Source organism: Ostrinia nubilalis, chromosome 1 (assembly GCF_963855985.1).
Source record: "Ostrinia nubilalis chromosome 1, ilOstNubi1.1, whole genome shotgun sequence".
Taxonomy (NCBI): Eukaryota; Metazoa; Arthropoda; class Insecta; order Lepidoptera; family Crambidae; genus Ostrinia; species Ostrinia nubilalis.
This window is the reverse complement of record NC_087088.1, coordinates 18808728-18826160: the sequence shown is the minus strand read 5'-3', so window position 1 is coordinate 18826160 and position 17433 is coordinate 18808728. Positions and strand designations below refer to the sequence as shown.

General features: G+C 38.5%; 1 protein-coding gene across 1 annotated transcript in view; it reads left to right on the top strand.

Moving 5' to 3' along the window:
- LOC135074625 (gamma-2-syntrophin) overlaps positions 1 to 17296 on the top strand; it is a 59117-nt gene extending 41821 nt beyond the window's left edge. The window contains exons 9-11 of the mRNA XM_063968988.1: positions 12802 to 12917; positions 13894 to 13984; positions 14384 to 17296. Of these exons, the coding sequence (XP_063825058.1) occupies positions 12802 to 12917; positions 13894 to 13984; positions 14384 to 14497 (321 nt within the window). The 3' untranslated portion in view covers positions 14498 to 17296. The remainder of the gene's footprint in view (positions 1 to 12801; positions 12918 to 13893; positions 13985 to 14383) is intronic.
- Positions 17297 to 17433: the final 137 nt, after the last annotated feature.

Below are 17433 nucleotides of genomic sequence, written 5' to 3'. Positions count from 1 at the left end.
TAAATGTACATTCGTTTTGTAGAATATCTGGTTTTTCTTACGTTGTAAAATAACTGAAAAGAAGTGAAAATGACATATTTTTTCTACTTAAATCCATTCTTACTCCTTTAAAATGAAATAAATAAATAAATATCCTTAAACATTTTACGCTACGCTTCTAGTCCCAAACTAAGCAAAGTAAAAAAAACAACGGATATTTAAACATATTTTTTTGTATGAAATGTATGAAACTCGTGTCTCTTTTCTCTTCTACCAAGAGATAATTTTATTTACCTATTCAAATTATTTGTTTGCAATAAATAGCCTTTTATTAGGAATTATTTATACTAGTACCTTACTTATTAAATTAGCGTTTTGTTAGAAGAATTTTACGAAAATTGATTATTTCCATACTAACATTTTTTGTGAATTTTTAAGGAACCACAAATTCAAATTTTATTAAATTTTGTGGGTAGATTAAAACAACATTGTCCTAACCCTAACCCAAACTTGTCATCTAATAATAAATTATGGCAACTATTTCCTCATAGTTTGAAAATGTAAGGCAAAAATGTTTATGTTTTACAAAACTTTGAAGATCAGATATCTCGAAAACTATACAAGATATACAAAAACTTGACTTACAAATTAAATTAATTTTAATTCTCTAGAAGTGATCATATCGCTAGGATGCTTGGTTTTTTATTTAGATAGTTTTTGACATATAAGCGAAAAACCCAAAAATGGGACCTTCAAAGGCTGCGGTGGAGAACTTTTGATAATGTTCATCCCCTAACTAGCTAATCCAAACAAAGTTACAATGTAAAAAATTATGTTCCAAGCATTTCCCTCTGTACATTTTCATTGCCTGGCCATTTTTCATGTTAAAAGAATACGAATGTATTATTTCAGAAGCTAAATTTATAAGATTTGATGTTCTCTAGTTCAAGCTTGAACTATTTTTTTAGGATTGTTTGTTAAAGCTGTACAATGTAAATTGTTAGTTAATTGTAAAATTGGTAATAATAATTGTTGTTCTTCATTTGACACTTTCTTTGGGATATTTAGGTGGCATTTAGAAGTCGGTTGAAAAGAACGCGAATTAATATATTTGAAGCCTTTTAATATCCCGTGGCTTAGTTATAAAATCTGAGGTTAGATGCCGTGGCAAAAAAAAAATATCTGCGGCTTGACTTATTATAATTCGCCATTACTAAATAGCTAGAAATCTAGCTGTTTTTTTAAATATACTTACCTAATTAAATATTAGTAGACAGTTTACATACTAGGTATTAGGTATCCTCAGGACACTTGCCCAAAAGATAAGGAGACATGTAAAGTGCCCCATAAGGGCTACCTTTTCTTTTTTTATTATTTTCTATTGACGTTCATAAGTGCCACTTGTGGTCTAAACTGAATAAATATTTTTGATTTTGATTTTGATTTTTGACATTGTGATATCCTACTTCCTACTAATATTATAAATGCGAAAGTTTGGATGATGTCATGATGTCTGAATGTTTGTTACTCTTTCATGCAAAAACTACTGAACGGATTTTGTTCAAAATTTACAGTATTATTGTTTATAACCCAGATTAACATATAGGCTATAATTTATGACGATATGTGAACTAAATTTCAATAAATAAATAAGACGTGGGTAAAAAGCGCCATCTATCGTCACTGGTTAAAATCTACAGCGCTGGACAAAAAATTTGACGTTCGTAAATTATTCATGCGAGGGAAGCCGTGAAACTCCATCTATCATAATCATTAGTAATTAAACGAGGTCCACGCAGCCGCTAGTTGTTGATAATTTGTTTCTTCCCGATTTATATTTATTAGCATGTTGATTTAGAATATAAACCTATCTGAAAAGTACATTAAACTCAACTCATTGCAAGTGGCTTACACATTCCTTTAAGTCATTTATTAAAACATTTTTGTAGATGACTATACATAAACACGTCAGATTTCAAAAAGGTGCGAGTTGATGACATAAAAAACAGAAGGTGCCAACTAGCATCTTTAGAGGTGCGAGATGACGAATAACTCGCCAACATGTGGCCGGAAGGGTCATATCAGCCGTCACTGTCACGCGAAACGTAATACGGAGAGGCCCTCCACTTCGGCCGCTGCTGGCGGCATCACTTGTACTTTTTGTAAGAAGTCAGGTCACCTCGAGGACAGTTGTTTTGCCAAAAATCGTTCTCAACCACGAAATGAACGAAATGTCAACCTTTGTGCGGAGAACGATTTGAAATGTTCAAGTACCAGTGATGTTGTCGTGGCTGTGGTCGATGGCATACCCATGGATACCATTATTGATAGTGGTGCGCTTAACGTGTCACTAATTTCATCCGACGTGTTGAGATACCTTTCCTGCCAACCCAAACCTACTCATTGCGTTTTAAAAGGTGTCAGTGACAAGGAGATAATAGCTAACTCGTACGTGACCGTTACTCTTGAGTTTAGTCAAGTCTCAATCGAAGCAGACTTAATCGTAGTTCCTTCTTCATGCATGAACGCGCCCATAATTGTAGGAACGGATATACTTAATCGTGACGGCATCGTGTATATTCGCACGAAAGACAGACAGTTTTTGGCAAGGTCTGACGACTCCTCAGTCCAAGTTAACGCGGTTCAGAGTCAACCATCTCCCGAAGTTAACACGCCGCTCACGGGAAACGATTACGACTCCTTAATGGGAGTAATAAGAGAGTTCTCGGAGTTTTTCATCGCTGGTACCGCCACCACCACGGTCAATACGGGTGAGATGGAAATAAAATTGACAAGCTCCGCGCCGGTTGTCTACCGACCTTATAAACTTTCCTACGATGAAAAGCTTCGAGTTCGCCAAATAATTGACGATCTCTTGGACAAAGGAATCATCAGAGAATCCAAATCTGAGTATGCGAGTCCGATCATACTCGTAAAGAAAAAGGATGGTTCGGACCGTCTGTGCGTTGACTTCAGGGCATTGAATCGATTGACGCTCAAGGATCGGTATCCTCTACCCCTGATCGATGACCATATTGATCGGCTGGGGAACTATAAATACTTCACCAGCCTAGACATGGCCACCGGTTTTCACCAGATACCGATAAATGAGCAGTCAATCCATCTCACTGGGTTCGTTACGCCGGAAGGGCACTATGAATATGTCAAAATGCCTTACGGATTGACGAACTCACCTATTGTGTATCAACGCATCATCAACAAGACCTTGCAACGCTTTGTGGAGGCAGGTCAAGTGCTAGTCTATGTTGATGACGTACTGATTATGAGCTCCACCGTCTCCGAGGGTATTTCTCTTCTGAAAGAGGTTCTGCAGACGCTCACTGCCGCTGGATTTTCCATAAATCTGCGGAAGTGTACGTTTCTGGCAACAGAGGTCGAATATCTTGGGAGAGTAGTGAGTCAGGGTCAGGTTAGGCCGAGTCCACGAAAGGTCGAGGCCCTTGCGAACTCGCCTGTTCCTCAAAACGTACGACAAGTACGCCAGTTTCTGGGGCTCGCAGGGTACTTCCGTCGTTACATTAAAAACTATGCCTCACTAACTGCATGTGTTGCCCGTTTGACCAAAAAAGATGTCGAGTTTAAGTGGGGCCCAGATCAGGAAAATGTCCGTCAGACGTTGATTACCATCCTTACTAACAAACCTGTCCTTGCAGTCTTCGATCCTCAGTTACCAACTGAAGTCCATACGGACGCGAGCAGCGTCGGGTATGGCGCGGTCCTGTTACAAACACACAGCGACGGTAGCAAGCACGTGGTAGCATACTTCAGTAAGGCAACTCAAGGTGCCGAGAGTAAATACCACTCATACGAGTTAGAAACGCTGGCGGTCGTCAAGGCACTGCAGCACTTCCGACACTACCTCGTGGGTCTTGTAACGTTGCCGTTTGCTGTTTTTTCACAAATTAATATTTCTTCTCAATATTCTGATTTTGGATACCACTGGCGACATCTATTGGCGTGATTTTGAATTAATTTGAAATAGATGGCGCTTTTTGCTCGGTCAATTCAAATATATTTTATTGAAACATTTCCTAATGTTTTTGTTTTGATTATTCTATTTTTTAATAGAATATTTTCAGTGTTCAGGAGATTCATGGTTTTTATTAGTATTTGCTTTTTACCTAAGCGGCGAAACGAAACGTCTTGCGATGTCGATGACTCGCAGGCTGTCAGTTGAGCTGTCAAATCACTTTGGAATTTTGGTCGATCTTGCGCAACCGCAATTTTATTGTTTTCGGGGATGTAATCCCCTTTTGTTTTAAATCGTGTGATGCAGAATGCATCCACGATAATTTCTTTATATAATTAAAAATATTCACACATGAGGTAAGTTCCCGTCGGAGAATTTATTTATTTTTCGTGATTGATAATTTTCGTATTCCAGTACGTGGTATTTCAATGTGATCGTTTCTTTCAGAAATTTCCTAAACGTTATGTTGGACGAGGGCTGGGATGCTGAAAACTGCGAGTGAGGTTTAAATTAGCGAGCAGTTTTCGTGAGTATTTGTTTCCCATTGCGTTTTTTTTCATAACCTAATGCCACGTTCCACTTGTGATTCTGACACTAGTATTTTTCGTTTCAGATGCGGAATTTCATATTTTACAATATTTTGTAGTTTAAACAATTTCATATTTCATATTTCACAATATTTTGTAGTTTAAACAATTTCATATTTTACGATTTTACATTTCATATTTTAGATATTTCAATATTTCATATTGATTCCTATAATTATTACTCCTTTCTGAACTGCTGATCTCTTCGCATTTCCTCCTTGTCATCAAACCTCTGTCTCTGCAAGAGTTTGAACGCTTACCTGTCAAAGAGATGCAAGAGCTTCATCTGGCACTGCGCGCTTGAGGCCGTGGAGGACGCTGCTTGTAACCTAAAAGTGTGCGAGACCCGTTGGACCCCGGAAGAAGAGAGGAACGTTCAGGGTAACGGCTTATAACCGCATGGCTTCCAAGGTACCCACTTTTCCATCCTTCAAGTAGGAGTCTTTCCGACCTGACATCGCGCAGTCATCTTAACTATTAGAGTCTTTTAATATTTAGGCTGAGTTTTAAGAAATTTGTAGTGGCGATAATATTCACCAAACCGAACCTAATTAACGACCCTGAATCCCTTGAGGTTGGCACTATCTATTACAGTGGTTATAATATCTTAATTGTTAACTGTATACGAGCATACGAGATAAAAATAAATTGTGTCAATTGAGAGGGAGCTGTTTTATTAACATTTTCTAATTTTACACAAGGAACGGTAACTTATATAAATTTCTGCAAGCCGGACAACCTCTTTTTCACGTGCAGACAATTCACCCATCTTACGTATCACTTATCATTGTAACGTTGCCGTTTGCTGTTTTTTCACAAATTAATATTTCTTCTCAATATTCTGATTTTGGATACCACTGGCGACATCTATTGGCGTGATTTTGAATTAATTTGCAATAGATGGCGCTTTTTGCTCGGTCAATTCAAATATATTTTATTGAAACATTTCCTAATGTTTTTGTTTTGATTATTCTATTTTTTAATAGAATATTTTCAGTGTTCAGGAGATTCATGGTTTTTATTAGTATTTGCTTTTTACCTAAGCGGCGAAACGAAACGTCTTGCGATGTCGATGACTCGCAGGCTGTCAGTTGAGCTGTCAAATCACTTTGGAATTTTGGTCGATCTTGCGCAACCGCAATTTTATTGTTTTCGGGGATGTAATCCCCTTTTGTTTTAAATCGTGTGATGCAGAATGCATCCACGATAATTTCTTTATATAATTAAAAATATTCACACATGAGGTAAGTTCCCGTCGGAGAATTTATTTATTTTTCGTGATTGATAATTTTCGTATTCCAGTACGTGGTATTTCAATGTGATCGTTTCTTTCAGAAATTTCCTAAACGTTATGTTGGACGAGGGCTGGGATGCTGAAAACTGCGAGTGAGGTTTAAATTAGCGAGCAGTTTTCGTGAGTATTTGTTTCCCATTGCGTTTTTTTTCATAACCTAATGCCACGTTCCACTTGTGATTCTGACACTAGTATTTTTCGTTTCAGATGCGGAATTTCATATTTTACAATATTTTGTAGTTTAAACAATTTCATATTTCATATTTCACAATATTTTGTAGTTTAAACAATTTCATATTTTACGATTTTACATTTCATATTTTAGATATTTCAATATTTCATATTGATTCCTATAATTATTACTCCTTTCTGAACTGCTGATCTCTTCGCATTTCCTCCTTGTCATCAAACCTCTGTCTCTGCAAGAGTTTGAACGCTTACCTGTCAAAGAGATGCAAGAGCTTCATCTGGCACTGCGCGCTTGAGGCCGTGGAGGACGCTGCTTGTAACCTAAAAGTGTGCGAGACCCGTTGGACCCCGGAAGAAGAGAGGAACGTTCAGGGTACACTTGCTAACTTGTTGATTTTTATACAAGAATAACTTAATTGATTATTATTTTGGTTTGGATAACAATTAAAAGTTATTAATTCTTGTAAAGTGCCATTCTTCTTGTATAACTTTTGTGTAGTTTAAGAATTAATATTAATAATTTTTTCAACTTAACTTTTGGAAAATATTTTTGCCACTTAGTTTTTTTTTTTCAAAAATAATTTTTATTATGCTACCTTCTTTAAGGGAGTTTTTTTTTTTTTTAATTATAGTTATGCCAAGGTTCTCAGTCGTAGGACTTAGGATTTTTCTTTTTTCTGGGTAGGTAGGTACTTTACTTTGATAACTAACTTATGAGTTTAGTTTTTTTTTGGACACAATCGTATTGTGAAATGTTTTTCTGTTGGGAATTAAATAGATTCTTTTATAGCTAAATTTTTTTTTGGACACAATCATAATTGTGTAGTTTTTCTGTTGGGAATTTGATAGATTCTTTTATAGCAAAATTTTTTTTTTGACACAATCGAGTTGTCGGGTATCTGCTACAGTTTTGCCTCGGTGCTTTATCTGTAACTTAAAAGTTCAGATTTTTTTTTTTCCAGAGATTTTATCTCTGTGTTTTTGTTTTGTTTTGTTTGAGTGCTATGTATCTCCTATATACATGCCTCGTTTGTTTTGTCTTTTCCAGGGATGACATCATGTGCTTTTATGCACTATTCCCTGTGTTTTGTGTTTTGTTGCGATGACGTCCAATTTATATTGTGGCCAGCGACATTTTTGTTCTGTGGTTTTTAACCCAGACATTTTTTCTAGGGATGACATGTGTTGAAATATACACTTTCCCTAGGGCCCACTGGATGGCTATTCCAGAAAATATGTTCGTAATGGCCGAAATAGCCTTACAACGTTACTGGGGAATCGAGTACCACTGGTTCACAGTTGGGACTCTATGGGGAATTTTGAATGCAGGTGGCAAGCAGTGTAATTTGAAACTGATGCTTACAGGTATGAAAGAGAGGTATGAAAGATGATTGTATGTTAGTGTTGGGTTTTATTTATGCTCGGACAGCAGAGATTGTTTTAGGTTTGAGGAACATCGGTCCTGGTAGTTGGTTTTCATCTGGTTTGTATTGCTTTTGTGAAAGTTTAGTTATAGTTAGTAAGTTAGTTTTTTTTTCTCAATTGGACTTTTTGGGGTTCTTTCTGGTGTAAAGATTCACTTATTTTTTTTTTCTCTCTTATTTTCAGTTTGTAGTTCGCTGAGGGCAGCTCAGATTCTTTCTCCGTGCGAATGTCTAGGGGGGAGGGTATTGTAACGTTGCCGTTTGCTGTTTTTTCACAAATTAATATTTCTTCTCAATATTCTGATTTTGGATACCACTGGCGACATCTATTGGCGTGATTTTGAATTAATTTGCAATAGATGGCGCTTTTTGCTCGGTCAATTCAAATATATTTTATTGAAACATTTCCTAATGTTTTTGTTTTGATTATTCTATTTTTTAATAGAATATTTTCAGTGTTCAGGAGATTCATGGTTTTTATTAGTATTTGCTTTTTACCTAAGCGGCGAAACGAAACGTCTTGCGATGTCGATGACTCGCAGGCTGTCAGTTGAGCTGTCAAATCACTTTGGAATTTTGGTCGATCTTGCGCAACCGCAATTTTATTGTTTTCGGGGATGTAATCCCCTTTTGTTTTAAATCGTGTGATGCAGAATGCATCCACGATAATTTCTTTATATAATTAAAAATATTCACACATGAGGTAAGTTCCCGTCGGAGAATTTATTTATTTTTCGTGATTGATAATTTTCGTATTCCAGTACGTGGTATTTCAATGTGATCGTTTCTTTCAGAAATTTCCTAAACGTTATGTTGGACGAGGGCTGGGATGCTGAAAACTGCGAGTGAGGTTTAAATTAGCGAGCAGTTTTCGTGAGTATTTGTTTCCCATTGCGTTTTTTTTCATAACCTAATGCCACGTTCCACTTGTGATTCTGACACTAGTATTTTTCGTTTCAGATGCGGAATTTCATATTTTACAATATTTTGTAGTTTAAACAATTTCATATTTCATATTTCACAATATTTTGTAGTTTAAACAATTTCATATTTTACGATTTTACATTTCATATTTTAGATATTTCAATATTTCATATTGATTCCTATAATTATTACTCCTTTCTGAACTGCTGATCTCTTCGCATTTCCTCCTTGTCATCAAACCTCTGTCTCTGCAAGAGTTTGAACGCTTACCTGTCAAAGAGATGCAAGAGCTTCATCTGGCACTGCGCGCTTGAGGCCGTGGAGGACGCTGCTTGTAACCTAAAAGTGTGCGAGACCCGTTGGACCCCGGAAGAAGAGAGGAACGTTCAGGGTAACGGCTTATAACCGCATGGCTTCCAAGGTACCCACTTTTCCATCCTTCAAGTAGGAGTCTTTCCGACCTGACATCGCGCAGTCATCTTAACTATTAGAGTCTTTTAATATTTAGGCTGAGTTTTAAGAAATTTGTAGTGGCGATAATATTCACCAAACCGAACCTAATTAACGACCCTGAATCCCTTGAGGTTGGCACTATCTATTACAGTGGTTATAATATCTTAATTGTTAACTGTATACGAGCATACGAGATAAAAATAAATTGTGTCAATTGAGAGGGAGCTGTTTTATTAACATTTTCTAATTTTACACAAGGAACGGTAACTTATATAAATTTCTGCAAGCCGGACAACCTCTTTTTCACGTGCAGACAATTCACCATCTTCTCCGTCTGCACCGGTGGCGGTTCAATTCCAGTCACCAAGCCGCCAGGAAAAAATCTATTTCTTGCAGTCTAAAGTTTAAAGTAGTTACCGACTGTAATGCCTTGAAGGCCACCGAGCGCAAAAAGGACTTGCTGCCACGTGTCGCGCGTTGGTGGATTTACCTCCAAGATTTTAATTTTTCAATCGACTATCGAAAGGGAATTATGATGCCACACGCCGACTACCTCAGCCGCAACCCCTCAGTTGTTGTAGCAAACCAAGTCTCAAGACCGCGTAATTGGGCCCAGATAGCACAATCCGCGGATAATGAGACACAGGGGTTGATACAACAGTTGCGGGATGGCGAATTAGACTCGACACGTTACGTTACGCAAAATGACCTTTTGTATTACAAATACTCTCCTGTTGGCGAAGATGCTCGTCTGCTATGTTATATTCCCAAGGGGCACAGGCTCAGTCTTTTAAGAATATTTCACGACGAACACGGGCATATTAATGCCGACAAAACTCTCGACTTGATCCTTAAACATTTCTGGTTCCCGGGACTCCGACAGTTCGTAAACAAATACGTGGCGCACTGTTTAGTGTGCATCTCCAAGAAACGAGTACCGAGATCCCCAAATCAGAGCATAACGTCTTGGGAAAAACCCGATTCCCCTTTCCATACGATTCACGTGGACGCTTTGGGTCCTCTCCCTGTGTCTAATGGGTACAAGTTCATTTTGGTTATAGTGGATGCCTCCACTAAATTTTGCCTGTTATACCCAATCTACCGCCAAGACGTCGGTGAGCTTAAACGGGCTTTTATGCAAGCGGTATCGTTATTTGGAGTCCCAAAGTTGATTGTTACCGATAGGGGACGAATGTTTGAGTCCGGAGAATTTGTGACCTGGATAACTGAGTTAGGGAGTGATTTGCACTACATTACACCGGAAATGCACCACGCGAACGGTCAGGCGGAACGATACATCCGCACCATTCTTAACATGCTGCGGATTGAGGTGAACCACAAAGCCTCCTCCTGGTCCGAAACCTTGTGGAAGCTGCAATTGGTTGTCAACATTACCAAGCAGAAAACTACCCAGGCTTCACCCTTAAACTTGATGATTGGCACCGATGGAACCACGCCACTTATCCAAAACCTGGTTCGTGACGTTGCTGTTGAGGGTACCAACCCTAACAGAGAAGCGTGGCGTGAGCTTTGCCGGAGCCGGGCTAGCGAGCTGATGGCTGCCAATAAACAACGACAAGACGAATATGCTAACCGACTTAGGCGCCCACCTCGCCAGTTTAAACTCGATGACCTGGTGTTCGTCATCAAGTATTCCCAGTCCACAGGAAAACTCGATCCGGGGATGCGAGGCCCTTATCGAGTCATGAAGGTTTTACCGAATGGACGGTACGAGCTCAAGTTGCTCAGTGGCAGTTATGGGAAGACCACGCAAGCAGCGGCACAGTACATGGTGCCCTGGCGCGGCGAGTGGTGCCCGGAGTCATGTGCAGCCTTTTTCGAGGGTATGTACGAGTTTTTCTTTTTACTTGAACTTCAGGCTTACTAAAGCCTTGGCGTTCATTGTTCAGGACTTCAGGCTGGTAGCCTTGGCGTCCGTTATGGGAACTTCAGGCAGGTGCCTTGGCGTTCTATAGCTGAACTTCAGGCAGAGATGCCTTGGCGTTCTATAGCTGAACTTCAGGCAGAGATGCCTTGGCGTTCTATAGCTGAACTTCGGGCAAATTGCCCTGGCGTTCATTGAACTACAGACACGTTGTCTTGGCGTTCGTTGAACTACAGACACGTTGTCTTGGCGTTCGTTAGAGGAACTTCAGGCCACGTAGCCTTGGCGTTCCGTAATAGACTTCAGGCGTACTTCGCCTTGGCGTCAACCTATTCAGTTTCAGGTATCTACATGTTGCATCACACAAGGCAGTGCAACATATGAGAGCAGTTCACCGCGCGTTGGTTTACCGACCGACGCTACAGATGTCATCTGACTGAAGTTCCGTAAAGGCCTAGGATTGGTTTGATATGCATTTTATGAGACGTCTCTGTTACTATTTAATGAGTGATGTATGTGTGATTAGGTGTAAGAATGTGTGATAGATGAATTTTGAATTGATTGAGAGATGATGAGAGATTGATGTGTAAGACTGAATGTGTGAAATCTAGACTAGACTAGATTATTATTAACCTAATCCCGCTTTCAGACGAAAACCTAGAAGAAAGTGAGCCCCAGGTTAGCACGTTGTCTTCGAGGGCTGGTCTGCCCATGCCTTCCTTGGATGCAGACCCAGACCTCGAAGCTGCTGACATTGCTGGTCCCAGCGGCTTACCCGGACCATCAATGCCGCTACTGGACGGCACGCCACCTTCAGGGGTTGGTCTGTCCATGCCTTCCTTGGACGCAGACCCAGACCTCGAAGCTGATGACGTTGCTGGCCCCAGCGGCTTGCCCGGACCATCAATGCCCCTACTGGACGAAGACTGGAACATCTAGACGGCGCCGAACCGTCACACATGAAGCTCGTGTCGAGGACGACACTATGTCAGGAGAGGCCGTATAAGCAATCGCCCCTATAGGCGATCGAACTACCCGCCTGACCGCTTATAAAAGGAGTGCCAAGCCGCCGCGCGCTCATTATTTTTCGAGCGTTCGGAGCGTGCACATCGGTGGTGAAGTGTTTTAGTTCATTGTTAGGCATACTAGACTTTACGTAAAATAAGTTGATTCTGTTTCTCTGATCAAGGAAATTGTTATTTTTTGGTTGTGTAAATTGTGATTTTTGTTTTAAGTAAAATTAATAAATAACGGTTTGTAAGTTTTGTTTTTTTTTAAAGAATTCCACTCCTGATTTCTAAGACTACTTTATTTTTGTAAAAAAACCTAGTGGTGTGTATCTTTTTCTGTTTATGAATGTTGTTCCTCTAATATTCTTTTATCTTACTTAGGTATCTTATTTTAAACTTCCATGTCTTCCACTTTGATCACCTGGATCACCCAGGTGATCAAAGTTGACTCCCAGCGACACTGGTGTCCTTGGACCATCCATGGATAAGATTTAAGATCCATTTTTCGTTAATTGTTATTTTTTTATTTTCACCAACTTATACTATCTTTCTTCTTCTCGGTCCCTCACCGATGAGGATCGCGACCACAGATAGTGTTCCACCACAGACTGCGGTTATAACCTGTGTGGACCACACGATGCAAACTCTATATTATACTATCTATTAAGCGATTTTGTGAAAAATATTATTGGCAGGTAGTTGCTAATTGCTCATAAGATAGGCCCCCTTAATTTAATTTATTGTCCGTGGTGCATAATCTTTTCTTAAAGGTTTTAAACCTTTGTTTGTCACCTGTCATCCGCTTTGCAATGGAGGGAAGTCGAACGTTAATTTCGAACTCCTCCTATGTTCTTCTGATTAATTTCGTTGCGGGTCCAATGACAGTTTAACTTTCCCCCGGGACAAACTTGACCTTCATTGGTTGGGTTTTTGTGGCGGTCAAGCTGTAGATCCTGGCTACACAGTAGTTGCAGTGGTGGGAACGAGAGGTGGGAATAGTCCCGTATACTATACTATCTTTACAGGTCAATAACTAATAACAATAATTGCAAATGTTTGTTCCAGAAAAAGACATTCACAGTGGTGCACGGCGGGCGCGCGGCGGGCCTGACGCTGGACTGGACGGGCGGCTTCTCGCTTAGCGAGGGCACGCCTGGCGCGCCACCTGTCTGGTCCTACAGGTACACATGAATTTTAATTATTTATGCAATCAAGAATTTATATATTATTCTTCTTTTTACACTCTTAAATATTATTCTTATTTCACCTCACTCACGTCCTATAAGATTATACATACTTTTTAAACTAATGAATTCCGTTCACGTGCGTTTCTTTCTGTAGCAAGAGCTGAAAATCAGTGTTCTGTTCTTTTGAGAGCAATATTTACACTGAGCTCTTTGATTTTTACATCGCTGCGGCACACATCTGACGCAGGGAACATTTTTAAACGCTATTTTTGTTTTGGTTTACGTGCTTATCATCTTTGTCTCCTGCTGTTTAGTTGCTTCTTTTTGTTATGTTATGTTTCAACTATACATAATGTGTGTGTTAAAATTGTTTGCAAATAAACTATTTATCTATCTATATATTCAATAATCGTGATAAGGTATTACGAGTGGGTTCACCACAATAAAGGCTAGCGTCCACATGTCGGTATCGTACGCATCGGACGTATCGCACGCAACAATAAAACACATACATTTCTTTTTTTTTTCTTTTAATTTTAAGTTTTACTTAAGTTTTGTTATTTAATACTCGATACTTCCAAAAATATCTGTTTTATTGTAATAAACGATGTTTTCCTGAATTTTCTTCTGATTCATTTCGTTGTGGTTCGACTTTCTCTGTACTTGCTACCTGCCATTGGTTATGCTGTCGTTTCTAGTTCCACAGGGTTTGCAGATGGGAAAAAGTGTTCCTTGATCACCCGGCCTGTGATCTATAATGGGGCAAGCTTGCATAGCACATGAAAATGTTAGAATGTGTATCAAAATAAGTACACTAGCGCTTTACTGTGTAACTGTTTTTTGGATATGTATTTGGATTGGAAAATAAAAGACAGTCTGTTGCCAGCCATTGTGTAATTTCTTAAAACATGTTGTAAATAAAGCTTTTCTTACTTTTTTATTTATTTACTATATTGATACCTTTTTACAGGTTTTCCCAACTACGAGGCTCAAGTGATGACGGGAAGTCGAAGTTGAAACTCCATTTCCAGGACGCGGAGACGAAACTTATCGAAACTAAGGTAAACACACGCTTTTATTCTTAAATAATAACGATTATAACCGTTTGAAATGATTCTTCGTTGTTTTCAGCCATAATGTTGTAGCTAAAATAAAAACTTGATAAAGCCTGGTCCGTGAGCACGTAGAATCCCGTCCAATGACCCCAAGCTACCCATCCTTGTCGCTCGCGCGTAATTATATTGCTGTCGCGACTGTGCGACGCGCGCCCGCAGTGAGTGTGCGAGCGCGACAGCAACATAATTACGTGCGAGCGATTTATTTATTTCAATAGTTTAAAGCTGTTTTATGTCGTTTATTATACCTGTTGTTTATTCGTAACTCGTGTACGAATCATTGCCACTTATAACCTCTTCCTAAAATAATGATTTAGCTAAGACCGATTTATTTGAACATTCCAGGAGCTGGAGTGCCAGATCCTGCAGAGCCTGCTGTTCTGCATGCACGCATTCCTAACAGCCAAGGTGGCGTCGGTGGACCCCGCCTTCCTCGCGTCCATCCAGCAGTCCAACTAGCGCCGTAAGCCCGCCCTCCTCTAGTGCCGCGCCCGCTAGTGGCAGAGTAAATACAAATGAGTAGGTCATCTTCATAGAAACGCACCGAGCGCGGTTTGTATGTGAGCGCGCCAATATACGTATGCGGCGCGCACGCACACACTGACATAATTCGGCGCAACCAAGACTGGCTCCCCGCTAATTCACGCTAAATTTTGTCAGTGTGTGCGTGCGCGCCGCATACGTATTGGCGCGCGCGTCCGGTGCGTTTCTATGAAGATAACCTACTCATTTGTATTTACTCTGCTAGTGGCGGCCATGTTTGACAATGGCGGCAGATTAGGCCACGCCCACTCGCCTTTAGTACTGCCGCACACTTGTTTAAAGTAGGACTGCCAGTGTAGGCCAAGTTTTGCCTACTTTGGGTTACCAGCTCGATTAATGTTGAGCCATAAGTGGTAAGCGGTGTAATGGTAGTGGCGACCACGTTAGAAGGGAATATGCATTTGTATTTTATCAATTTAGTGATGGAAGGTGATTCGAGCGTGTTCATGTATGAAGGCTTTAAATTGAGACGGCTTTGAGGTATAAATACGTTTATTTCATGTTGTAGTAGCCTTCGTTCTTAAAGTTGTTAAATAATATGTTTTAATGCATATTCCCTATTGGCCAATGGCTAATTCAGGCCTAAAGCGACAACTTTTCTTTGTCGACAGTTAATTAGTGGCGGCCCGTATAATACTTAGCTTATACTTCAGGCGGCTTCTAGTGGCGTGGGCAGTATGTACCGCGGTGTGGCGGCGTGTAACATCCCTTTCGGTCAGTCAATTGATAACACTTATGAGTCAATTGAGCAGGTTTTAAAAATCGCTAAGAGATTTTTATTTATGAAAAACTATCTTGTATGCAGTGTTGCTTTTATTATAGTTTTATATGATATTTACTATTGATTTCAATAATTACTATTGAATTGAAAATAAAATTAATTATATCGCCTAAATTCCTAGGCCTAAATCATCTGGTAACTGAAACAGCGAATGTTGAAAGACTTTTAGATTTTAACTTGACTCCAACGTTGTTTCCTCTACAGATCTATTTTTGAATTTTATCTCGATTGTTATAGGGGTCGGTTTGTGCGCCCGCTCTGGGCATATTTGACCCTTCGTCTTCCTTGTACATTCCCTCTCGTCTTTAAGATCTATCTTACGGTTTGCTTGGACTTTCAACTTTAAACCTAATACTCATTCCCATAAAGTCTCATTCATCGAATCGTCACGTGTGTTAGGAGTGTTAAAATTGCCAGACAAATAATATATTTAATCGTGTGATTAGGAGAAGTATTATCTTCGAGTAGAATGATGTGAAAGTAATCTTAATATAAAGGAACGAAAAAAAAAACGACGGGAATAACGGTTGTTTTTCTACAATAATGCGATGTTCAAAATATAAAGCTCACTTTTTGTATGTAGGATTTTTTTAGGACTCTTATCGTAAGATTCTAGCTTATCTATGCTGCTAAATTATGAAGACTTCTATTATTTTTAGTTTATAAATACGCGAGCTACTTTGGCCTAACTTAAGCTGATAAGTATTTTAAAAATGAATCTCATAATTTTATGGTTTCTACAGATTTATTAGCTTATGAAATATCCGTTTTCCCCGTTTTTCTGAAATCTCACCAGTAATAAAAATGCCAAAGATTTTATCTTCAGATGAATCTTACACTCATTTGTAATGTGATAAAAATGGATTATCAATTAAAGTATTATTTTAATTACAGAGGCTAATCTGGACTGATATTATCGCTACCAAATAGTATTGTTTACATCATGTCTAACATTTGCGGTAATATAATTATATAAAATATTATGAAAATAAACTTTGCGCTTGCGTCATATCATTAACTTTAAGTGAAAATTATAGATCTTATATTATATTGCTATACGTTATGGATATATGCGAAAAAATTGTGTTATATATTTGTTTGTTAACACATATTTGATATTTTATCTTGAACCATCTGCCCGGTACAAAATGGCTTGAATATAAATAGATATTATCTTTTATTATATTATGGAACATATATTACGTAGATATTATTATACTTTAGTTGTTAGTTTTTTAGTGTGTTTTAAGAGAGGTCTTTCCCTCAACACAAAATTGTGAAAATGTCTGTAGGCGATATTATTTTAGAGTTTACCTGTGAAGTATATTGCATGCCTTTTTGACGGCTCCAAATTATTAGAAAATTATAGCAATAGAATTGTGTTATGTCAAACATGATTTTGATTATTAATTATTGCGAAGGATTAGAATTTTAGAGCGTGACTGTTGACTTCAAGATTTTGTCTGCCACAATTCTATAGTTATGTTAATAAAAATTCTATGTGACGTTCGACAGCACATCAGACTATTAATTGTTGTCGTTAATAAGCACTTATTTGAATTTCGTTAAGGTGCCACAGTGCTTAATTTGTTGTGCTGCCGTCACACAAAAAAGATAGAAAATAACTTGAATTTATTTTTTGTCTGTATATCTCTGTCACTCATACCATCCTCTTCTCGATATGTGCGGGAGAGATGGACAAATAAAACATACACGAAGAGCATTTGGGAGCTGGTCCTACTGAATATTTGTTTTAGAAAGACTTTCTAGACTTCTACGAAAGATGAAAATATGAATTTGATGGTATTTGAGAACCCTTCAATTGTTCATGCATCAAAAACATTATGATAAACAATTTCTTCAATGCATGAACATAACCAGAATAACGTATTTATATGTATTTACTGATATCATTTTTATTTCTAGAATATAAACGTTATGTGAGTAGTGAATAAATCAACTTTTAAATAAATCAACTTTTAAATAAACAAAATTGGTAAATATAATTATGAAAGAACGGTGTAAATCGAATTATGTACGTTTAAAATGGTTTCTCCTTATTTTGCACATA